General features: G+C 37.1%; 4 protein-coding genes and 1 long non-coding RNA gene across 5 annotated transcripts in view; 4 read left to right on the forward strand and 1 right to left on the reverse strand.

Annotated features, from left to right (window-relative positions):
* LOC133837573 (uncharacterized) overlaps positions 1–25,335 on the forward strand; it is a 155,287-nt gene that overhangs the window by 100,965 nt on the left and 28,987 nt on the right. The window lies entirely within an intron of this gene.
* Positions 3,609–5,479, reverse strand: LOC133850051 (uncharacterized). The gene is made up of 3 exons (XR_009895580.1): positions 5,191–5,479; positions 4,076–4,799; positions 3,609–4,005 (listed from the first exon to the last, which is right to left on the reverse strand). It is a non-coding gene; the product is annotated as an uncharacterized LOC133850051 (long non-coding RNA).
* Positions 16,812–18,350, forward strand: LOC133845407 (myb protein-like). Its single transcript, XM_062279870.1, has 2 exons — positions 16,812–18,132; positions 18,204–18,350. The coding sequence occupies exons 1-2, from the start codon at positions 16,863–16,865 to the stop codon at positions 18,212–18,214; spliced, it is 1,281 nt and encodes a 426-aa protein (XP_062135854.1). The 5' UTR covers positions 16,812–16,862; the 3' UTR covers positions 18,215–18,350.
* Positions 19,684–22,107, forward strand: LOC133850863 (myb protein-like). The gene is made up of 2 exons (XM_062287105.1): positions 19,684–21,204; positions 21,324–22,107. Exons 1-2 carry the CDS (start codon positions 19,938–19,940, stop codon positions 21,938–21,940), a joined length of 1,884 nt encoding a protein of 627 aa, XP_062143089.1. The 5' UTR covers positions 19,684–19,937; the 3' UTR covers positions 21,941–22,107.
* LOC133850465 (NADH-quinone oxidoreductase subunit B 2-like) lies at positions 23,281–24,164 on the forward strand. Its single transcript, XM_062286568.1, has one exon. The coding sequence runs from the start codon at positions 23,452–23,454 to the stop codon at positions 24,091–24,093; it is 642 nt and encodes a 213-aa protein (XP_062142552.1). The 5' UTR covers positions 23,281–23,451; the 3' UTR covers positions 24,094–24,164.

The following is a 25,335-nucleotide window of genomic DNA, read 5'->3' on the forward strand; positions in this document are numbered from 1 at the left end:
AACATATTTATAAGGAAGATAAGGCTCGCTTTATATTACAAGTGTAATGATATTAGTAGAATTTTTATTCCATATTACAGTGTAATGATATCAGAATAATATTTATTTTTCACAGGTGGTTATTGATTGTGTTGTGGATAACATAAAAAAAAGAATTCAGGCTTTTCTCTTAAATAGAATTTGGGAGTTTAGTAATTTGTAATTCTGAAAAATATTTTATAATAATGATAAATCTCTTAAAAAAGAAATTGGATATTCAAAGAAGATTTGTTTTTACACTCTAGTGCTACAATTTTATATACATATGTAAAAATATTCTATTCGTTTAAGATATTAAAATTATAATATTTATTATATGATTTAGAATGTATTTTAAACTTGCAGCTTTTGACAAAGTGCAAAATATTTATGAAGGCTGACAAATTCTTAGGAATAGATAGATTATATATATATTTTAGCCAGATCGATAAAGGTGAACCCTGAATTTTCATATTTGAAAAATGTGTATAAAATAAAAATGTTGATAAAGTAGGCAATATTTGTAAGGCCTCAATGTTTTACTGCTAAGGATAGAGTTTCAGATACATCTCACTTGTGATCAAGTTAGGAATCTAACAAATGAGTCCTGGACGGCATTGCTCGTGCTGTTTACCAAATAATCAGTCAGAGTTGACTTTACATACAGAGTGAGAAATAGCAACAGTTCTACGTTAAGGTCAAAGTACAGTCTGTGCCAAAGCCAATGTGGAATGGAAATGGAAATGGTGTTGCATGTCACAAGAGTTTGATGCAAAGGGATATCAAAAGCTGAGCCAAAGCCACAGCAACAACAACAACAACAACAATAGCAAGTGAGCAACTAAATTATACCTTTGAGAGTAATTTACGTGCTTTCCTTCTTTATTAGATGCACAGGATAGCACAGGGCATAGGATAAAACGAAAACTGACAATACACAAAACAAAAAACGGAAAAGAGGTGAGACAGCCTTACCTCTGATGACTCCCCTCCCCTTCTCTCTCCCCTCAACAGATTCGTGATGTATTTGTTGTTGTGTTGTGCTTGTGTCCAGTGGCAGACTCACCTCAAGCCTCAACCTCTGACCTCAAACTCGAATATCCATTGTCAGGGTTTGGTTTTGTTTTACGTTTTCTCGTTTTCGTTTTCGTTGTCGTTTTTTTTTTCGTCCTACTCGTTTTTTGGGTGGCTTTCGTTGTTGTTGCTGTTGTTGTGGGTGATTTACAGACACTTTGACGTCCGTCCGAAGTGACGGTTGACCCATTAGTAGAATGCCCAAAAGCAGCAGTTCCTCCCTCGGGTCGCGGTCTCTCTTCTCTGCCCTCTCCTCTTGACCAGCGTCCGAATAGAACAAAAGCAGTAGAAACAACAACGAAATCATGAAATCATTGTTCATGATGATGTGCAATACATTATCCATTCCCATTCACAGGACATGCTGCCTCAAAGGACGAATCCTTTCTCTATCTAGTTCGGTTTTTTTTCTCTTGTTTTTGGGAAGTTTTCAAGCTCATGAGTGATTTCAGCTGGACTCAATCCGGTTGGGATGTATTCATCAATAATTCAAGCACACACTCACCGCCTAGCTGTGTGAATGTCCTTGTTCTGCGTCCTGGCGCTCTAATTCTGCATAAAAGTTGCATCGCAATGCGGTCAAGAGCCTGGCCTGGCCTTAAAGAGCCTCGGTAGTTATGATAGCTTCAGAGACCCTTCACACAGCACATCAGAAGAACAGAAAAATCGGATTCCAAGGATTTTTCGCTTACAATCACCTCAATTGTTGTGTTGCTCCTGTCGATGGCACACGTCCTCGCACGTTCTTCATGTGCTGTGTCGCAACCCTCGGTTCAAAGCACCAGACTGAGTCCCACATAACAATTGCTCAGACAGACAGACAGCAGGCAGCAGGCAGGATAACGTAAGGACAACGAACACTAACCGCCAAGGCTTGTGTCAAACTCAAACTCCAACTCGAAGTCAAAGTCAAAGGCGATGGGCATCTTTCGAGTGCAATTGGCTAATTGATTTCGATTCTTGCTTCACACGAATTGTGGGGAGGTATTTATCATTAGAGCCAAAAGCAAACGTTAGCAGGACCCCTGCACATTATTATCATTGTCCTTGTGTGATTTCTATTTGCCATTGCTAATTTCGTGGCCAAAAGACGCCGACACAGCACTAAATGCAATGCGACAGGTCAAAAGTTATTCGTCTTCTTTTGAGCTTCTCTTTTCTTTTCTTTTCCCCCCTTTTTTTTATTTTTTATTTTCTGGTCAAGAATACACACATTGATTAAAATGTTTTCCCCCGTTTCTAGTTTTTCTTTTAACTGAAATTGTCATCAAGTGTCTGCGCAATTTCGATGTGTGCAAACAAGTGCAGTCATCTCCCCTTCTCTCCTCCTCTTCTCTATCTCTCTCTCTCTAATACGCTCCACACATGTTTAGTGCATTGCTTTTAATTACAGTCGACAAGAACTTGAATCGCGCTCAACAGAATCAAGTCAGAGTCAGAGTCAGAGCCAAGCTAAGCTGGAGGCGAGGCAAAGCAAAGGCAAGCCATCAGCGTCATCCTTGCATCATCAGCAACAGCAGCTGAAATAGCGATAAAAGTTCTTGTTCTGTTTGCCGACTTAGAGCGGAGCGTAGTCAAAAGGGGGAAGCGGAGGAAATTGACAAATAGTTCAAAAATATTTTATTATTAGTATTATCAGTAGTAGATATGGAAAGCACTTTCCAATTCAACTTTGGAGCTTTGGAAGAATCTTTCAATTAATATATTATTTTAATCAATTTTAGTATAAGCCGATGGACTTAGCAGCTAGCACTCTCTTTTTTTAGTTATTATATTATTTGATATAATAATTAACATGTAAATAAATAAATAAATAATTTTAGTATATACTATTTCATATACTTATACTTTTTTGGTATATTTGGCACTCCATGGTGTTTTAAAAGTAATGCTGTATCGGTATGTAGGCTTCGGTATATTATTATTTTTGGTACATTTTATGAATAATACCGCAATAAAAATGGATATATTTTAGTATTTTTTCGATACGTTAGTTTTGCATATTTTATGAATGGAAAATGGGTATTGAGTATTTCTTGTTTTGAACAATAGATAAATCTATTAAGATATAGATAGACATAGAAGAATATAATACGTAGGTAATAAATTTATTATATTCTTTATTAATCCTGTTATTGTATGATTCTACAATATTTTTGTATTACATTGATACGTCAATTTTATTATTTGCTGTTGTTATTTTTCATTTTTATTTAATCTCTATAGAAATTTGAATTAAAATTTATCTGATCAAGAAAATATTTTCATTATGAAAATAATATTATTAATAAATTCAATATAACATATCAATATTATAGAAAAATTCAATAACATAATATAACGCCTTAAACAAAAAAATATAAACTCTTATTTCACTATTTTTTTCAATAAAATTTTGACGTAAATATTTTTTAGTATATTTCGTAAGCAGTATTTAAAATATATTTTTTGAAATAATACCACCATGTTTTGCTTTCATGGAGTCACTTAAAAGTATTAAACTTTCAAATCCCCTTTCTTGACCACGTCTCTGCTCTGACATTTTCAATTTTATTTGGAGACTTTTGATACGTTGAGCTTTGCGGTTAGTTTTAAATGCTATCCTCGTAACCGGACTGCTTCGAACATGTCCAACCGAATGTCCTTGGTTGGACTTGGAGTTGTGCTCTCAAGTTGGGAAGTTGGGAAGTTGAAGTTGTCATTTCATTTCACACAATGCCCACGAATTGATGCGAAAATTGATTCGGTTGCATGTGACATGTTTACAGATTTATCGAATTGTTTTACAACTGACAAGAGCAGCCAAAGAATGCGAAAATTGAAAGAGATCTCGGCGAATGCAACCGAAACTGTTGTAATTATTGAAAGAAATGCACTGCCAGCAGATTCCAACTCCAAAACGGTAGCTAAATTCTTTTTTTTTTTTTTGATGGGGTTTTTTTTAAGGAGGATTGCACAAATCTTTTACAAATCAAAAGCATACCAAATAAATGTTGCTGGCTTTGAGGCTAATTAGTGCGGTCACTCGGCTTCTCCTGGCACTTTTAACTTTATTCCTCTTTTTTTTTTAATTAGAGACGAAGCGAAAGGACAAAGATGCGTTAGGACAGCGTCGGCAGTGACAACAAACAAAAGATATCAAGAATTTCATTTCTTGGCACACTCCCCCAAAACACACACAGGCTGGCAATTGAGGAACAAAAAGAGAAGCGACCAAAAAAGAAACAAGGAAAATGCCAGCGAATTAGCCAAGACAGCCTCCAGTTCTCAGCTCTCAGTTCTCAGAGCTCGGACAGACCGCAGACTTCAGCGATGAATTGCCCATGTCCATGTTCCCTTTTTTTTTATTCTCAAGATGCGCTTTAAAATTCCGCTGATAACAGCTTACGCATCCCATTCCCATTCCCATTCTCATTCGGAATCCCAATCCCAATTCCGAGTTTAGCCAGTGGCCACTAAGAAGGCGTCAGTGTCAGCGACAGGCATAAGAAATGTGTCCCAAGCAATTATCATTGCGTTGTCCTTCTCCTCCTGGTCAAGGGTGTCGCTCTCGCCGTCTGTTTGCATTTCGAGTGACTTTTTCGGGAGTTGTGGCAGAAGTGCAACTTCCGAAATGGAGCAGACACAGTATGCAACATTTAAAAGGGTTTTCACTTTGACTTTGACTTGCCCATAATTGGAGAGCTAACTAATAATGCCATTAGCAACTAGAAAAAATGAAGTACAGGGATGAATTCGGATTTTAGATAGTGTTGACAAATGGCATAAGTTATATTAAATAATTCTGATAGATGAATTAGTTATTTTATTTTTAATATTTGCAACTTAAGACTCAATTCTACAGGTTACAAAGTGAAATCTTTTAGACAAATTTATCGCCAAATCATACAAAAATACTTTGACTTCATCCGAAAGATGGAAGTCAAGCGAAAATATATCAAATTGTTCTTTGATTAAAGGATAATTTTTAGTACCCACTACCCAATATAAGTTTGAATTATAACTACAGTATTATTACAGATTACTTTGCCTCCTGGCGAAGTTATTTAAGAAATATTTTTGTATGTTAAAAAAACGACTACTGCAATTTGGTCTTACTTGCTTTTTTTGACAATCTTGTATATTTTGACATCAATGGTATATTTCGAATGAACTACTTCATCGATATACCAAATACGACTTTTGGTATATTTTTGGTATTTTTGCAGTATTCGGTATATTTCTAAGATTAGTACACCACTGTTTTGCTTTTATTCAAAATCTATAGCAATTGTAGCTTTATTAATTGTTTCTTTCAACTTAATCTTCATGATAATTTTCTAGCGATGCATTTTTTTACTGAATAGTTATTTATATTATTTTTAGGAATGTGACAAGTAGAAGAGTTAAAGAATTTTGCAATGTATGACGTAAATTTCAGAGATATATTGAATCTTTAAAGAATATTTTTGACACGATTCAATTGCTTATTTGTTAACACTTTTGCATTATCTGTACAATATAGAATGTGCCAAATTTGGTAGAAAATTTTAAGAACTGCATACTATATCATATTAATAGTTGCTTGATATTGATATTAATAGTTGTTTGATATTGATTTGAGATCTATTTAAAATCTTTCGAAAATCTTCAACTCATAATTCAATCTTAGGATGATACAATATTGGGACATATTTTAGGTCTTTAATGAGACTTACTTCATTCCATGATTCAATCTAGCAAATGAGCATATAATCCATCGATCATTTGATAAGATATTCTCTGGCAGTCTGCAAAAAGTTTACAAATGCAGAATTGCAAATAAATTATTGCCCCAATAATTCTTATTGTGATTCAACAGCTGTGGCAAACATGTGATGCGTGTCCATCAACAGTTCCATGGCAAAATCCCAAATGATTGATAAACTGAGAAGCAAATTTTGTGAATCAAATTAGTATTATCTGCAACATTCCGTGGGCAACATACAGAAAAAAAGAATGATCAATTTAATTGCTGTTATATATCAAAATCGATGTGGAAATCTTTGCTGCATGCTGCTCAAGATGTGAAATGTGGCCTCATATTTCAGCGAGGCGAAATGCTGAGCCACAAAAAAATAAATTATAATTCATAAATTAAAAACAATGCTGTTCGCACTTTCGCACTGGGGATTCTACATTTGGAGGCTACATTCTAAATAACGAAGGAAAAAAAATGAAGAACAACTCCCATTGGCAAAAAAAAAAGATTCAATTCAATTTCCCCCCTTTGCTCCCTCAATGAACACGGCGAGTGCGAAGAGATTTCTCATATCAAAATAAACAAATCATCAATCAAGCGATCTGCACGCAACACAAAATAAGCAGTGAAAAGTCGATCGACCCCAGTTGGGGCCAAAGATCATGAGTGTGAATCGGGGCGGCAAGCTGGGATATCTTTGACAGTTTGCCCCAACTTAAACAACGTCGACAGCGACTGCGACGCTGACTGCGACGTCGACTGCGTGTCGATTGTGGCGGCAGCTGCGATACTCATATACACTCAAGCAATCAACAGGCGCGAGAATTGGAGCCAACATGCTCAGCAAATGTTGTTGTTGCTGTTGTTGTTATTGTTGTTGTTGCTGTTGTTGTTGTTACTGTTGCTCTGTGGTTGTGGGAGCTGAGATCCCTCGACGACGACGAAGCACTGCTGTGTTCTGCACAGCAGTTGGCATTCCTGCCAGCTTGATAGACATTGCCAAGCATTGCCAAAGCGAGCACAGTGCAGAGCACAATATTAGAAGCGATTCACATGTATTTCAGTAATGTGATTTTGTAGTAGCAGGTCTAAAGATTCAGTTTGAATTATACATTAAAAATTTGTTGTCGAATAGAAAGCAATTTGTTTAAAATATTTGATCCTATTAGCAAAAATTAGTTAAAATAATAGTTTTCACGAGTCGGTGGCCCCAACGTCGAAAACTCTATTTTCTCTAAAATTAAATGTAGTATTAAATACTTAATTTAATATAATAAATAAACAATAGTATTTACAATTGGGAGCATCAAATAGTAATCTTTAAAAGTATTTTTACGAATTTCAGATAATTAGGTAAAATTTCATTTTAATATTTCTATTTCTATTAATATTTTATTAAACATTTTTAAAATTCATAATTTCCATTATTTATTTTTATTGTTACGTTATTTATTATATTATTATATTTACAGTAGTTTAGTAAGTTTATATACAAAAGTGATCTATGACATCGTAGATCAAAAATGTCTTTAAGTTGCCTTCTTTAAACTTGTAATTTATATAACTATTGTAATTTTATTTTACTATATTATTTAATAAATTTAATTATTTCATTAGTATAAACAGAAAATAGAAACATTTTTAGTTAAATTTCGAAATTTGCTTTTGTTTTTTTATTTGGAACTTTTCTTAAGACCTAAAGGAATGGCTTCCGATAATATTTTCTAAATCTATTAATTTATTTTATTTGCAATATATTTATATCATAAAATCAGTTTAAATTAAATTTGATTATTTTACTTTATTTTTTAAGAATTTCATATATAATTTATATATTTATTTATTATTAATAATTTCTTAGAATTCTACAGTACAATATGTCGCAAGATATTATTATTTTTATTATCTGCAAAATTTGAATAATTTTTTTAATATTATCTTATTAAAATTGTATAAAAATATTAGTAATTTCAGTTAGGAAATGCCTCCAAATTTCTTTTCACAATTATTATATTATTTTGAATATCCTACCGTATCTAATTGTATACCCAGTGCTGTAGTGAAAAGAGAAAGATCGTTGCATTTTGGTTAGCCGAAAAGATATTGGCATCTCATTCTCCCTCTATTTGTACGCTCTGTGCAATTTTCCGTGCCGAGACATGCAATTATGAAAACTCAAATCAAGTGGCTCGACAGCTCGCGATGTTGGGATTGGAATTGAGATTGGGAGGGGACTTGGGGAGGGTGGGGAATTTGGCAAGCTAGCTCGTTGTATGGTTTGACAGGCTCGCGATCGAATCAATATCGCATCGTGTGCGGGTGGCCAGCAGCCGGAATGTGTTCATAGTGTCTATAGCTTGGTTCAGATCGGATGTTGATGGGGCTGAGATGTCAGAGTGTTGTCTGTGCAAATGTTTGTCTAGGAATCAACGCCTCAACGCAATGATTTGTTTATTATTTCTTATGGAGTGTTTTTGTTTGGCATGCGATTACATTCTGACAGCGACAACAACAACAGCAACGACGATCAGGCGAGTCTATATAGAGAGGGAGCATAAAAAAAAGAAAGAGAGAGGGAAAAGTTTATGCGATCGATTGCTTTCGATAGGCATAAACAATGGCAGTCGAGGCTCAACCAATGAGCAGCTACCGGACTCGTGTCTTCTCAAGAGCTTGACATCTGGGCCGTGGCCTCTCGCTGGCTTCATTGCTGCTTCATTTGCTGCACTGATCTCGCCCCCGTTTGATGCACAGACAATGGCCACTTTGCTAGGCTGCCGCATTGTTGCTGCGGCTGTTGCACCAATGGCCAGAGAGCTGCTTACCACTCGCTTGACATTGATACATGGCCGGGCTGTAAGTTTGATAGCTGCTACCATTGTTACATTTTTTTTGTGTCGACTCGCCAAGCAGGTTTCTTCGCTCAATTGGCTTCCTTTTATGTCGTGGCCAGCAGGCAGTTTATGCTCATTGGTTGACCGATCCATGAGGACATCAATTACGAGAAGCCAAAGCCACAACCAGCTGCCAGTTGCCAGCAGTCAGAAGCCTAATAAAAAAAGCAGGCAAGCCAGTAGCTACAAAAGTATCTCGACTGTATCACGATTCTAAAATGAAGCTTATTCCAAAATTCTGAAAGTATTTTGAAAGTAGATACAATTGCTGCAACTATTCGTATTATAGCTTTGAAATATTGTCTTTTTATTCTAAAAGATACTCTAGACAAAAGCTCACTAATCACTGCAGAAATAATAAATTCATAATGTGCTTAATTTCATATGTCTACAAGTGTTTTGCAAGCAAATAAAGTATCTTTAGCTTGACGTGAGTTAGTTTACACATACTCAAAATTTAAAAGACACTCTAAAATTGTATTATACTAAACACTGTAGAAATAATCAGCTGCAAATTTCATTTCATTGAAAATTTCTGTCACAAGCAAGTAAAGCAAGTTCTGTAACGTCAAACATAGCAACCAAACATTTCCTTTTATTTTATAGATAAACCGATCATTTGTTATTTATTTGACAACAATCATTAAATAGTATTGCCTTAAGACTTTTTACTCTCAACATTGTACTAAACACTGCAGAAGTAATTCGGTAAAATGTTTAGCTTTTGATTAAATCAGCAATTATGGTGAACAGTTGTATAAACATTTTGCATTACAATTGTAAAGCTAAATATGATAACGACTTCATATTAAGTTTGTCTACAAGATAATGATTTACTTGAATATTATTTCGCTTTGAGCTAAATAATAATGTATTTACTTCTTAACAATATACTTTAAAGTGATGCTTCACTTGAAATATTCCTTTATCATCAAATTTATTTGATTTAGAAGATTAAATGGTTTACGAAAAATTTTCTATAAGTTATACTCAATGATAATTTAATTGATTAACTTTATAAAACAGCTCGCAAATTAAGCTTCCCTTCTAAGCATCGCTTCTTACACAGCTAGTCATTTGAATAGGATGCCTTTAAGATCGATCTGGGAAAATCATATTTGTTTTCTTATATATTTTATTTAAAATAAAAATAATCGAAAATAATAATATTATTCAGAAGTTGTAAGTATACAAAAAACATTGGTAAGCAATAAGTAACCAATTCTTAGTAAATACTGTAGATGTGATTCATTTTCAATATTCAAATACATAATTTAGAGAGTTATCCGAGTTAAAAGTAATACTTTAATACTATTACCATTGATCAACTTTATAAAATAACATAACTCACAAAATTAAGTTTCCCTATTAAAGTTGAACGTGTTCCTTTATCGTATAACATAGCAAACTGATGAGTAGCCCCAATTGCATTGCAGTTTGCTTGATTACTTCGCGCATCAGATGCCAACAGATTTGAAACGGATGCAACTGCAGAGATGCGATACAGATACAGATACAGATACAAAGATACTCTGAGTTCCAGAGATACACAATCCTTGCGCTATGCATGTCTGTCAAAATAAATTTGAGAGAGTGAAAGAGAGAGAGAGAGAAAGAAGGGGAGGAAGAGCGAGGCATGTGAATAAATCAGTTTGTAAACATAAATAAAACAACAGAAATAATTTTTTCGCACAATTCGTGCGGTGGCGAAGTTGTCGGTGGCGTTGTTGTTGTTGTTGTTGCCGTGCATGGAAAATCTCAGCCACAACAACAGGCCGAACAATTGTATCTCATGGATTCCATCAGGCATCAAGACAAGCGAACTGAGAAGAGAATTGGGAGAGGGGGAAGAGAGAAAAGCTGGCCATGGGCATGACTGGGCCAATTTATGAGTCCAACTGCTTTATGGCCATGGCGAAGCACCAAAATTAACGCATTATAAATAATAATTTTTATGATTTGCAAAATAGATGCAATTTATTGTCGAAACTACAGCGAACACAAAAGATACACTTGAAGACAACCGACAAATTTTGCTGAAAAACTTTCGAATTAAAACATGAAATGTTTTTGCATTTAAGTAAAATATATAAATTAATGTATTATAAAAGTTGGGGAAATTTGAAGAAAAACATTTGTATTAAGAGATTATTTATTTCGAGTTTAAATAACAAATTTATATGAATATTTAATTGAAGTAGAGAAAATTTGAGGAATAACATTTAAATTAACAGATTAATTATGTTGGCATTAAAATAGAAAATATATTTGAATATTTAAGTGCAGTTCAGTAATTTTTTTTTTTTACATTTTATTGCTCATATTTTTGACCAATTTGTCGGTTGTGTTTCATACTTGAAATTAGTCACAAATTTTACACTCGAGCACAGGCAACAAATAAACAAGACTGCAGATGCATTTGTATCTGTATCTATAGCTAATAGCTGTGTATCTGTATCTGTATCTTTTGACTGCGTGGCATTCGCATTTGTTTGTCGATATTTGAATTATTTCCATCGCCACTTGTGACGCCTGCCTTTTGGCCACAACTGTGGCCACCGCAGCACGTCCCCATCTCTGTTCCTCCCCCTCCCTCTGTCCCCCTCATCACTCTCCGTTTGGGTCGACCACGACTCCAAAATCAATTGTCCGCCCGCGTATGCTGAGTGCCTAATGTGCTGTCGATGGGTTTACAATCCGTCAAAACAGTTATCGCGCCGAGTGCATCATCATTGCCACTTGGCACCCATTAAGCGAGTGCTACAAATAAACAGTTCGCTGGCTACTCAACAATCTCTCCTCCTCTCTCTCTCTCCCCCAGAGTTCAAATACTTAGTTCGAATTAACATACTTAATTAGTTGTTGTTATTATAGCTTAGAAACGACACGCTGCTATTGAGGGAAGAATGCTTTACACTTGGAGAAATTAAAGATATTTAATGGTAGAATATTTTGGAAATTGAGTTCGTTTAATGATAAAGTGATAAATTTGAAGATATTATAAAATAGTACAAGAGATTTCATCCCATTTGATAGCATTTATATTGTGATTTATTCAAAAATGAATATTTAGTTTGATTTTAATGTGTAGAATTTAAAAATAAAAAATTCAAATTAATATAATACTGAAAAAAAACTAAATATCATTTTAAATATAAAATAGTTTCACAAAGTGTGAAGCATATTTGTATTTTCTTATTTATACTGAACCCAATTTATATTATGGGTAAATAAAATTATTTATTTTTAAATGTTGTATTTTGTTATAAGAAAATACATTTATTTGTACATTTCCACTCGAATTTCATTTTAATTTCAGTGTAGGTGTCAGAGACCTTATTTTTATTTAAGAATTTTAAAAACAATTTACTATTATTTATATTTTTCTTTTGATATTTATACAATATATTTATTTTGATAATAATTTGAACACAAAAGTATGTTTTTTTTCTCAATTTATTAAAGAAATAAAAAAACTATTTCAATTTTGATTTTGATTTTTGATTTTGTTGAAGATTTAATAGACTTACTAATTATTGTGTTTTCTCTATTTGTCTTTGCAGTTGAAGGCGCTCAAAGCTGTGGGTGAGTAACTCCTTATTTATCAATGCATCTACATCCGAGTATCGGATGCAAGTACTTTAGTCAAGTGAAGTCGAAAGACGACGATAACAATGGTCAGATGGCTAGGCACAAATATTGCCGAATTTCTTTTCTTTTTTCTTTTGTCTGATGCAACGATCCATTAAAATCCGAGCAGGGGAGTAGGCAGAAAGCTTGGCAAGGAAGAGGGACAGAAAGGGAGAAAGAGAGAGAGAGGAAGGGAGAGAGCGAGGAGGAGGACTGTTTAGTGAGTGGCCAGCGGCAGCAACAATGGACAATGAGCACATAAATCAGTGTAATTAATAGAAAACTAGCCAAAGTCAAAGTAGCCACGCATGTGCAACGGCAGCATGCAACATGCAACAGGCAGCAGTAACAACAACAACAACAACAACAGGTTTTAGGACACGTGCAACGGAATCCGAAAACGATATCGGAATTCGTCGACAATCCCAGAGACTGATAGAGAAAAGAGAGCGAGCAAATATGGAGAACGGGGCAGATTCCCATTTTTGGGGAAACGTTGGCGGAATGCCACACAGCAGTCTTAAATCTAGCGCCTAATTACAATTGAATGCGGCAAATGTTCAGAAAATACTTAATTGCCGAAGGGAAAAGTCCAAAAACTGAGCTGAACCGAAAAGTATTTATCAATATTTATGCTGTCGGGTCCGCGTGTTTACACTTCAGTTGTATTTTCTTGCCTCAATTGGTTGGCAATTAATCTCACAGTTTGATGCAAACGCATAAATCTCTCAACGCGCTCGCAACGCGATATTTCAATTCCGATTTAAACTAAATATTTAAATGCGCATCCCAAACATACAATTAAATTTATTATCAATAAAGCAAATTGATCAGCCGGAAGACACCAATGGGTTTGTCCAGTTTTTCGCTGCTTTGCTCATCCATCAAGCGTTGCAAATCTCGGAAATTCTCCAAGGATTCTTCCCACCAAATCACTCTCCATTCATTTATTCGCCACACCCAAAATGTCCGGCTAGCGGACAAATGACCAAGTCCTTAAAAAGCGAAAGGGCTGACTCATCCAGCAACCACAAACCCCTGAAAAAAGTCACCTGCAATAAGTCACAAGCAGAGTTGGTGAAGCATCTCTGATGCTTCGCTATCACTCGCTGTGCCCTTCAAATTACCAACTGATTAGACTCCCGGGACGAAACACAAAATGTTGCTACTGCTTTTCTACGACCAAACTCATTTGTTGTGGCTGCTGACACACAGTAGCAACATGACAGCAGCAGCAACATCTGAATTGATGTCTTCTGCTTCTCGCTCGACTCTCAAAGGTTTTAGGCCATCATGTGTCAGAAAGTAAATCAAAGCATTACCTCACGCTATTAATAAATTACTATAAATTAAGCTGACCAGAAAAGTGAGTAAGCAAAAGATGAAGCCATGAATGTATTTGAAAGAATACAACATTTATTTGGTTGAACATTTTAACTATTTTTAATTGGTAGCTAATCTGTGATTTTTAATAATTAGTTTTCAAATTTATGCATACACAACTAAATACGTTAAAGATGAAGCTTTCAATGTATGCTTCAGAAAGTAGCATTTATTTTCCTTCACATCAAATAAGTTTTATACATTAGCATTAGCTTAGTAATGCATATTGTCCTTAAGGATTGGAAGTAGATTAAAGTATTATATAATTTGGGATATTTATTTAAGGTATTTACATACATTTTTTATTACAAAAAACAGTAATGAAAAATAATATTTGAAGATAAACTAACTAAACATTACATTTACATTAAATTATCTTTCTTTTCAATGTATTTAATGCAGATCCTTCTAAAATTTAGAAATAGAAGAAAGTTAAAGCATAAATTTGGCATTTTCTTTATAGCATTTTAAGACTCCTTCAAGTACGAAGTAAATTTGAAAAGGAACTAATGTTGAAGATTAGTCTGCAAAGGTTTTCATAGGTTAGCATTCATTTTGGTATAAAGTAGACAATATCAACTCATTCCATAATAAATTGATTCCTTATTTATCATTAATCAAAAATTTTAAAATATATGTCATAAATTTGAAAGGGAGTTAAGTCAACTCCTTTAGACTTCCTCCTGTACTTAGCAAATAGTTTAACATCATTTATCAGTGCCTAAATAATGTTAAAATGTTGATCGCAGATTATTGCGAGTATCTCACAATTTTTCAATAAACTTTTCCATGCCGTTTTCTCACTTCATTAATCCCCGTGGCTTAACTGATCTTGCACTGATCTATAAATAATGATCAAACATAGTTCTAGCCAAGTTAGGCAAAAAAAAAAGGGAATGTTGTTCAAAGCTGTGGGATTGGCCTTAAGTAAGAAACTGAGGCTGGGCATTTGGCTAGTCAAAGTTCAAGTGTTGGGCATAATTTAGAGTTTGTTAAAGCGAGGCGATCGTGTGACACGAGGAATGGGTGACAACCCTAAAACTTATTGACAACGGGCTGAGCATAAATTATTTCGATGGCAGCAAGCGTTAATCGCACATTTTACTCGCTGAAGCAACAGCAACAGCAAGAGCAACAGCAATTGGGGGAATGGTAGCCTAAACGATTGGCAAATCGGCGACTGCAGAGCAACACAGCAACAGCTTTGTTGTTGTTGTTGTTGCGATAACAATCACGAATGCAGCAGCAACCGAATCGAGTGAGAGCAAACCCAATGGCATTGCCTGCTCCTGAATCTGAGATCTGTTTGCTGGAGAATCTGTTGCTCTTATTGGTATTTGTATTGGCATTGCTGCTGTTCAAGTTGTTGCTGCTGTTGCTGTTGGGAGAGCGAGTGAGAGATGCAACAGGCTCAAACATAAGCAGCAACACAAATAATTCGCTTTAATGAGATCGCAATCTCGCGATTTGCGACAAAAACACACGCGGTTTGTGTGTCTCAGTGCGTGCGATGAAGATGAGCAACCACAACAGCAGCAGCAACAGCAACAGCAGTCAGAGCAATAGCAACAGCAACCAGCAACCAGCAGAGCAACAGCAATACTCCAACTGCTGCTGATTCCGATCCCAATGCCGATGCCGAGATGCCGATCTCAATCCCAATCATCGACGATCGTTCAGCGCTTCGTCTCGTTTCACGTTGTTGTTGTTGCTGTTTTGGTTGCTGCTGATGTTGCTGTTGCGCTCATGTTGCTGTCAGCGCGCGTTGACTTGTTGCTGGGTCCATTGGCAGTTGCAGGCTTCGAACAGGCTTCGAGTCGCTTGTTGACATGCCCAGCATGCTTAGGCATACAACAGCAACAACAGCAACAACAACCTCAGCAGCAACTGCTGCAACAACAACTAAAACAACGCCAAGCAACTCTCCACTTGGACTCAGACGTCAACGTGTCGTGTTTGTCATTGTCGTTGCTTCCCTCATCCCCTCTCTCTCTCTCTCTTGGGAATGGAATTTTTGTGATTTAATGCTATAATTTTTATAGATTGTTTGCCCCCAAAAAGTGCAACGCCCATTTTCATTAATATTTCAAAAATTTACATTTCAACACAGTTGGAATATACCAAAAAAGTCGAAAAGTCCGATTAAGAACCGATAGCAATCACTCGCTCTCACAGCTGCTAGAACTAGCTACTCAGAGATATATGTAAGAGTTTATTGTGAAAACAAAGAAAGATTTGCAAAATGTTCAAACAAGCGTTTCAGCAATATAAAAAGAAAAATCCCCCGCCCCGACCTACAAGATGTGATTGACGTTGACTTGTACGAAGAAAATAAAGTTACATCTCACAGTTGGCATAATGTAAGCACGGTTGCCATTCCAATAAAATTTCTACCAATTTTATCAAAAATATACCACAAATTTTTTCACGAAAGATTTTTTGTATTTAAAAAATTGTTATTCACAATATATAACTGTTTACGTTGTGATGCACCTTACATTGGCGCATACATATTTTCTCAATTGCAATTGTCAATTAATTGACAGGATAGATCGCAAATCGACTGTATGCGATATTTTCCAGTGTTAGCCATGGTTCAGTTTCTAACTGATACGAAATTTGTGTCTGGTGGAATAGAGCCATTTGTTAAAATAATATGTGTGGACATAAAATTTTATGAAAAATTTAAATTTTAGATCAGGCATATTGAAAATGTACCAAAATTAAAAAAAAAGTGATCCAATGTACCAACGCATACAAAATGTACAATTTGTTGGTACATTTGTACCAAAAGTGGCAACCGTGAGATTTATTTCAACCAATAATTTTGTACGCCTATTTGAAATGATTTGTGCCGCTTTGCTGAAGACCTTCCGACTCTACGGAGGTTGCGTATAAATAAAGGTATTTGAAAAAATATCGACCATTATCGACGATAGCGATTAACCACTGTCGAGAGTGCGCGCCACTATCGAGAGCGTGTCGATAGTGGCCAACCATCGATCGTCCCGATAGTGCCATCGATAGTTCTCCACCTCTAGTTTGTACTGTCGCGGACACGCTCTTTTTTACACTAGAAACTTTTACACTGAAATCTTTCATTTCTGATCGACACGAAAGTCGTAAGCAGACACTCGCACAGCATGGCAGACAGTGTGTGTAACGCCAATTTTGACGATGAGGATTTGGAATTTATTTCGGAGGACTCCGAAGCATCTGAATATAGCGATCGTGAAAATGATGGCCACGAAGTAGCTGCTGCTACAGCCGATCATCATTTAAAAAACAAAGAAGAAGAAGCAAAACTGGAGGCAGACTTTGCTGCCGATACTCACGGTGATGACGAAGATGATGATGATGACGACGATAATGATGGACAATTGGCGAGGGGTAAAACAATTCACCTTCAGCAGACACAGACATCAAAGATTGCGAGGACTGGACAGCCAAACTATGGTTTTGGCAAGCGTTGGTCGACATCCGAAGATGTTTTGCTCAAACCGTTGGTGGAGAAACACGGTGAACGCTGGGACATTATTGGCACACACTTTAAAGATCGGCTTAACCAACAAGTCGAGCAGCATTGGGCCAAAGTCATTAGTCCGGAGCTCATCAAAGGCCCATGGACTCGCGATGAGGATGAGAAAGTTATTGAAATGGTGCAACGTTTTGGGACCAAGAAGTGGGCACTAATTGCGCGATATGTGAATAGTCGCAATGGCAAACAGTGTTGGAAACGTTGGCGCTATCACCTTGATCCCAATATCAAGAAGACCGCTTGGAGCGAGGAGGAGGATAAGATCATTTACAATGCTCACATCAAGCTGGGAAATCAGTGGGCAAAGATTGCGAAACTTTTGCCAGGACGCACAGATATTGCGATTAGAAATCATTGGATGTCAATAATGCGTCGCAAATATAATGTTGAGCAACGAACGGTGAATACGCTAACAGCGGGCGATTTGAAAAGCTCTCGGACGCATCTCGTCACTACGATCAAATCCGGTGGCATAGGGGGCATTGGTGCCAAGCCACAGCAACAGCAGCAGCAACAACAACAGACTGGTCATGGACTGGTATCGATATCAGCTTCGGCGCAATCGTTTTTGCAATACACGGATCTAAAGCTGGGCCACAGATCAACACCCAATATCTTGAAGCGATCCCGCAAGCAAAATGCTGATGTCAACAATGGGCAGGCAACGACACAACATCCGTATGTTGAACCCAAGAGCGAATATAAAAACAAGCAGCCCAAATCGCAAGTTATAACGCCATTCAAATCATTACCCTTTTCGCCGAGTCAATCCCTTAGGTCACCCTGTCTGACCACATTCGAAGATGTGAACTTGCGAGCTAGCACGCCTGTGTCTAACGTCTATTATCGCGTTGGCATTGAAGCACCTCATAAAAGTGAGTACAGTGATAATGATAATCTATACAACGATTAAATTATCCAATTGAATTAGTACTTTTAAAAGCAGACAGATTGTAGAACAGCTTAAGAAGAATGCTTTCCCTCTGCAGGTATAGTTGGGCTGCGGACTCCAACTCCGTTTAAGAATGCTCTCGCTGCCATTGGACGCTCCTATATTTCCTCAAGCCCGTCGAGTCTGGTTGAGGATCTGGCCGAAATTATCAACGAGGAGCAGATGAATGATTCAGAGCTTAACAACAACAGCAAAGGTGTCGGCGAAAGCACTGAACGCGACGATCGCTCGGATCTTGAGTGTTCCAATTCACTTGCATATAGAAGCCTACATTCGCCAGCGCCAAAGCGTACGAGAAAATCATTGCTTTCTAGTTGGGGCTATAATATACAATATGGAAAGAAAACGTTACCATTCGAAACCGAAACACCAAGTAAATTTTTATCATCGGAGCAATCGACTGCACATTTTTCGCCAAGCAACATTATGAAAGATTCGCTATGCGGCGGTCAGAATCTGCATTTCGATGAGGGCAAAAAAGAGAATCGGCCATATTATCATCGGCTTCGTGGCTCATCTAGCAATCATCTGTTAGATCCAAAGTGGGTTCGTGTTGCTTTCGGAAAAACCGAAGATCAAATTTTCATGGAACAGCAGGCGCATGCATGTCTCGCCTTAATGCCGCGATCGTTAAATTTTGAGAAGCAAAAATGAGTTCTTAGTCAATGTAGATCATGTAAAAGAAACTATTAAATCGATCTTTCCCAATTACATCGAAAATTCATTTAATTGCTATTACACTTTACTTCAATTTACAGGTAACAGGGCACAAGATTGTAAATATTTTTTAACTTTTGAATAAGAATTAATAAAAGCGGTAGAATAACAACAAATAAACCTATAAACACCACAAGAGCAAAAGGTTTTATATCATATTTGTGATAGTAATTAATATACATATTTTTGGTAGAATATGCATTAGGTCATTCATATACATACATACATATTATATGTACATTTCAACACAGTTGGAATATACCAAAAAAGCCGAAAAGTCCGATTCAGAACCGATAGCAATTACACGCTCTGACAGCTGAACTAGCTACTCAGAGATATGAGAGTTTATTATGAATACAAAAAAAGATTTGCAAAATGTTCTAACAAGCGTTCCAGCAATATAAAAACAATAAACCCCCCACCCGACCTACAAGATGTGATTGACGTTGACTTGTACGAAGAAAATAAAATTACATCTCACTGTTGGCATAATGTAAGCACGGTGCCATTCCGATAAAATTGTTTGCACCAAAAGACAAGGCATATTCGAAAATGTATGTACATATGTACCGAAATTAAAAAAAAAGTGATCCAATGTATCAACGCATAAAAAATGTTCCACTTTTGGTACAAATGTACCGTGTACAAATGGCAACCGTGGTTACCAACTGTCAAATCATCCTGGATTACTGTTCATTCGGAATCCGTTTGCATTGAGCGGTCAACGCCATTGGATTGCACTCCGGTTTCGAGACTATTCCTTTGGCCTCGTCAATTTGTTTTAGCGCTAACGAATTTCACAATGTTAGTGATGGAAGACGCTCCTATTTATGTGCGAACTTTTGTGGGAAGTTATTCGATACAATCGATCGATATTTTATCGATAGGATAGTGCCATCGATAGTTCTCCACCTCTAATTTTTACACTAGAAACTACGACGACAGCACGTTGCGCACTGGCATCTTTCATTTCTGATCGCCACGAAAGTCGTAAGCAGACACTCGCACAGCATGGCAGACAGTGTGTGTAACGCCAATTTTGACGATGAGGATTTGGAATTTATTTCGGAGGACTCCGAAGCATCTGAATATAGCGATCGTGAAAATGATGGCCACGAAGTAGCTGCTGCTACAGCCGATCATTATTTAAAAAACAAAGAAGCACAATTGGAGGGAGACTTTGCTGCCGATGATGACGATACTCACGGTGATGGAGATGGCAATGATGATGATGACAACGATAATGATGGACAATTGGCGAGAGGTAAAACAATTCACCTTCAGCTGCAGACACAGACATCAAAGATTGCGACGACTAGACGTTCAAACTATGGTTTTGGCAAGCGTTGGTCGACATCCGAAGATGTTTTGCTCAAATCGTTGGTGGAGAAACACGGTGAACGCTGGGACATTATTGGCACACACTTTAAAAATCGTCTTAATCAACAAGTCCAGCAGCGTTGGGCCAAAGTCATTAGTCCGGAGGTCATCCAAGGCCCATGGACTCGCGATGAGGATGAGAAAGTTATTGAATTGGTGCAACATTTTGGGACCAAGAAGTGGGCACTAATTGCGCGATTTGTGAAAGGTCGCATTGGCAAACAGTGTCGGGAACGTTGGCGCAATCACCTTGATCCCAATATCAAGAAGACCGCTTGGAGCGAGGAGGAGGATAAGATCATTTACAATGCTCACATCAAGCTGGGAAATCAGTGGACAAAGATTGCGAAACTTTTGCCAGGACGCACAGATAATGCGATTAAAAATCATTGGAACTCAACAATGTGTCGCAAATATAATGTTGAGCGACGATCGGTGAATACGCTAAAAACGGGCGATTTGAAAAGCTCTCGCACGCATCTCATCACTTTGATCAAATCCGGTGGCACAGGCGGCATTGGTGCCAAGCCACAACAACAGCAGCAGCAACAATCGCAGGCTGCCCATGGACTTGACCAACTAGTATCGATATCAGCTTCGGCGCAATCGTTTTTGCAATACACGGATCTCAAGCTGGGCCCCAGACCAATACCCAATATCTTGAAGCGATCCCGCAAGCAAAATGCTGCTGTCGACAATGGGCAGGCAACGACACAATATCCGTATGTTGAACTCAAGAGCGAATATAAAAACAAGCTGCCCAAATCGCCAGTTATAACGCCATTCAAATCATTACCCTTTTCGCCGAGTCAATTCCTTAGGTCACCCTGTCTGACCACATTCGAAGATGTGAACTTGCGAGCTAGCACGCCCGTTGGCATTGAAGCACCTCATAAAAGTGAGTACAGTCATAATGATAATCTATAAAACGATTAAATTATCCAATTGAATAAATGCTTTTAAAAGCAGACAGATTGTAGAACAGCTTAAGAATACAGTACACTATTCCCTCTGCAGGTATTGTTGGGCTGCGGACGCCAACTCCGTTAAAGAATGCTCTCGCTGCCATTGGACGCTCCTATATTCCCTCAAGCCCGTCGAGTCTGGTTGAGGATCTGGCCGAAATTATCAACGAGGAGCAGATGAATGATTCAGAGCTTAACAACAACAGCAAAGGTGTCGGCGAAAGCACTGAACGCGACGATCGCTCGGATCTTGAGTGTTCCAATTCACTTGCATATAGAAGCCTACATTCGCCAGCGCCAAAGCGTACGAGAAAATCATTGCTTTCTAGTTGGGGCTATAATATACAATATGGAAAGAAAACGTTACCATTCGAAACCGAAACACCAAGTAAATTTTTATCATCGGAGCAATCGACTGCACATTTTTCGCCAAGCAACATTATGAAAGATTCGCTATGCGGCGGTCAGAATCTGCATTTCGATAAGGGCAAAAAAGAGAATCGGCCATATTATCATCGGCTTCGTGGCTCATCGAGCGATCATCTTTTAGATCCAAAATGGGCTCGTATTGCTTTCGGAAAAACCGAAGATCAAATTTTCATGGAACAGCAGGCGCATGCATGTCTCGCCTTAATGCCGCGATCGTTAAATTTTGAGAAGCAAAAATGAGTTCTTAATCAATGTCGATCATGTGAAAATAAACTATTAAATCGATCTTTCCCAACAACATCGAATATTCATTTAATTGCTATTACACTTTACTTCAATTTGCGCTCATTAACAGGGATGGGCACAAGATCGTTAATATTGTTTTTCAAATGTAGTTAACTTTTGAATGAGAATTAATAAAAGCGGTAGAATGACAATAAATAAACTTATAAACATCACGTGAGCAAGATGTATTTTTATAAAGGTTTTATATCATATTTATGATAGTAATTAATATACATATTTTTGGTAGAATATGCATTAGGTCATCCATATATTTCTAAGCGATTACTCCTAGAATTTCGTTTGAAATGGCAAATATAAAATAGTCAATTTACTTATTTTTTGTACACTCTCTTTTTACCCAGTGATAACTTGTATCCATTAGACCAAAGTCATTCGTAAACAACAATCTATAAATTTGTTAAGGCTACCATTTGTTCATATTTCACCATCACCACAAAATCATCATGCCACGAAAATGTTTCTCGAATTAATTGGGGCTATTAGTGCGACATGACGCGAACGGAATGATTAAAAGTCCTCTTTCGTCTTTCGTCTTTCGTCTTACGTCTTACTGACCCCCTGAAAATGAGAAGTTTGTGGAACTTTAAGTTCGTCATTTGTCAGCACAGTGATGTGTGATGATGACGAGGACGAAGTTGAAGCTAAAGCATTATATTGCAAGGTTAAGATATAAATACAAATTCTTATTTATACTTCTGACTCAAGAAATTTAGTAAGTTCTTTCAATAATTTATGGTATTAATTAAGAAGAAGACTCAAGAAATTTAGTAAGTTCCTTCAATAATTTATGGTATTAGCATCAGTGATAATCTGAAGATATAAACATAAGATTTACAAAATTAACTTTATCGTCAAGGTTATCGATCTCATCGATAATATTCTTTCGTATATTTATCAATTAGTTGCTTAACCCATCTATTGGAAAAGACGACTGTAGAGCCATGCTACTATTCTTGAAAAGTATGAAGTGCATTTGCACACCTTTTAATCTAAAGATTAGAAAATAGATTTTAAGGATCACTTTTTTCATTCTTCTCAACAATATTATCGCAACAGTTATCAACAAGTTTTCAAGCAAAGAATCAAGAAATATGGCTTGAAAAAGTATGCTTCTGGTTTGTTAGAAAGTTCATCCAGTTTAGGAATGAATAAACTTTTTTTAATCTGTTTCTTTCAAATCTTTTTGAGCATGTAAGATTGTCAAAATATTTTAGCTACCATCTATGCCAAGGTTGTCATAGCTGCTCAACGATAATATTCTATCGATTACTGCAAAGTAAAGTACACTTTTTAACACAGTAAACAAGTGTTGAAAAATACAAATTGTTCACAGTCCAGTTGACATCTGAAATTGTTTAAGGAAAGAAATTGAAAGCAATTTAGTAAATTTACTTTAAAGAGAAGCGACAATCTCGACAAATTTCGTTCATTTCAACAATCTGAAGATGTTATACATGGCTAAACTGTATCGCGCTGCAGGCAAAGCTACAACTACAACCAAGCTTCAGCCTTTGGTCAACTCCCAATTGGTGCGGCAACAAAAAACCATGCACGATGTGGACAAGTGCGGAGTGCCACCAACGAAGGGTTATTCGCCCTTTGGTCGCAATCAAATCGGATGGACTGAATGGTCTTTGACCCGTCTCGATGATCTCTTGAATTGGGGACGCAAGGGATCGCTGTGGCCCATGACCTTTGGCCTGGCCTGTTGTGCTGTGGAGATGATGCACATTGCAGCGCCTCGCTATGATATGGATCGCTTTGGCGTTGTGTTTCGTGCATCGCCCAGGCAAACGGATCTGCTGATTGTCGCCGGCACCTTGACCAACAAAATGGCGCCAGCTTTGCGCAAGATCTACGATCAGATGCCGGAACCACGCTGGGTCATCTCCATGGGCAGCTGTGCCAATGGCGGTGGCTACTATCACTACTCCTATTCTGTGGTGCGTGGCTGTGATCGCATTATCCCAGTCGATGTCTATGTGCCTGGTTGTCCACCCACAGCTGAGGCTCTCATGTATGCCATTCTGCAGATACAGAAGAAGATCAAGCGCATGAGAACACTCCAGATGTGGTACAGAAAATGAGCAAAGAGTTTCAACTTTTTTAATACTCTTTGTAAATTGACTAATAAGATGAACTTTTAATGTCAGTATATGGGTTGTAGTATTGACTTTTTTAATACTTTATTAGGTTTGACAAACTTACATGCATAGTTGATATTTCTATCCATATAGAGCAATCTCAGAGTTTATGTTTGCTACATTTTTTCATTAACTTATTTTCAAATTGTTAAAAGCTTTGTTTTGTGTGGGGTACTATGAGATAAAAATCTCTATATTCCACATTTGTATATTAGCAAACGAATAGAAATTATCTGGTCAGGTATTCAAAAAAATGAATTCGATAGTATTTTCGACTCTCTCATTCCATCCCTAATGTTGATAATAATACGGACAAAAACGACTATTTATTACTGTTCTTAGTTGCTTTGGCTGACTTTGGAGTTTCGTTAGGTAATGAAAGAATCCTTCGGAAGTTTGCTTTTTTGGGTATCTTCGGTCTGAAGAAATCATTTAGAGGCTTGACGTGTACATTTTTAGATCAAAACTGATGGTTAAGCGCTTGAGGTTAGTTCTTTTTATTTCTTTTAATAATCATCTAAAGAATCCAACCCAACAGTCGAAAGTTGCAGCTTCTGTTGAATTACTACATCAGTTACTTTCCAAGACTTTTTCTCAGCTTCAGCTTAGCTTAGCTCTGTTAACTATTTGCTGTACTGTGTTTTAGTTGAATTTACGAACTGAAATCGCCTGGTGAATCTCTTGTTGGGTTAATGACGAGCTAGTCGTATGTGTGTGTGTGTGTGTGCAGCAGTAAATCAAATGTTTAATCGATTCAATTTAATTAGAAAACAGCAACCATCAAATGTGGCATGCAGCAGCAGCAGCTGCTGTTGCTGTTGCAGTTGCAGCTTCTGCTTCCCGTTTAGCTGTTTTGTCTGCTTGAGGTTGTCCAATCTGTGCGATCGTGTCCGATACTTGTCCACTCCGTCTGCACATTGCATGATATAGCCTTGGTCCTAAGACCAGCGATTAAAGCTCAATACGATCGCGTTGCATGCAATTTGCGGGGGCAGTCGAGGGGGAAATGCACTTGGTAGCAGAAGCGAGTGTGTGTTGTTGCTGCTGCCTCCTGTCTGCTGTGCCACAGCATGCGCCCAGTTAAGAATTCAGATGTGCTGCTGCTTTTGCTGCCTTGTAAGTGCTGCAAACAAACAGTGTGGTATCGCAGCAGCGCGATCGAAAATGGATTTGTATCAATATCGA

Source organism: Drosophila sulfurigaster, chromosome 2L, assembly GCF_023558435.1.
Source record: "Drosophila sulfurigaster albostrigata strain 15112-1811.04 chromosome 2L, ASM2355843v2, whole genome shotgun sequence".
NCBI lineage: Eukaryota > Metazoa > Arthropoda > Insecta > Diptera > Drosophilidae > Drosophila > Drosophila sulfurigaster.

Coding starts and splice junctions, on each gene's coding strand:
- LOC133845407 (XM_062279870.1), top strand. CDS start 16,863: ATGGCAGACAGTGTGTGTAACGCCAATTTTGACGATGAGGATTTGGAA.
- LOC133850863 (XM_062287105.1), top strand. CDS start 19,938: ATGGCAGACAGTGTGTGTAACGCCAATTTTGACGATGAGGATTTGGAA. Junction 21,205..21,323: donor CATTGAAGCACCTCATAAAA/GTGAGTACAGTC, acceptor TTCCCTCTGCAG/GTATTGTTGGGCTGCGGACG.
- LOC133850465 (XM_062286568.1), top strand. CDS start 23,452: ATGTTATACATGGCTAAACTGTATCGCGCTGCAGGCAAAGCTACAACT.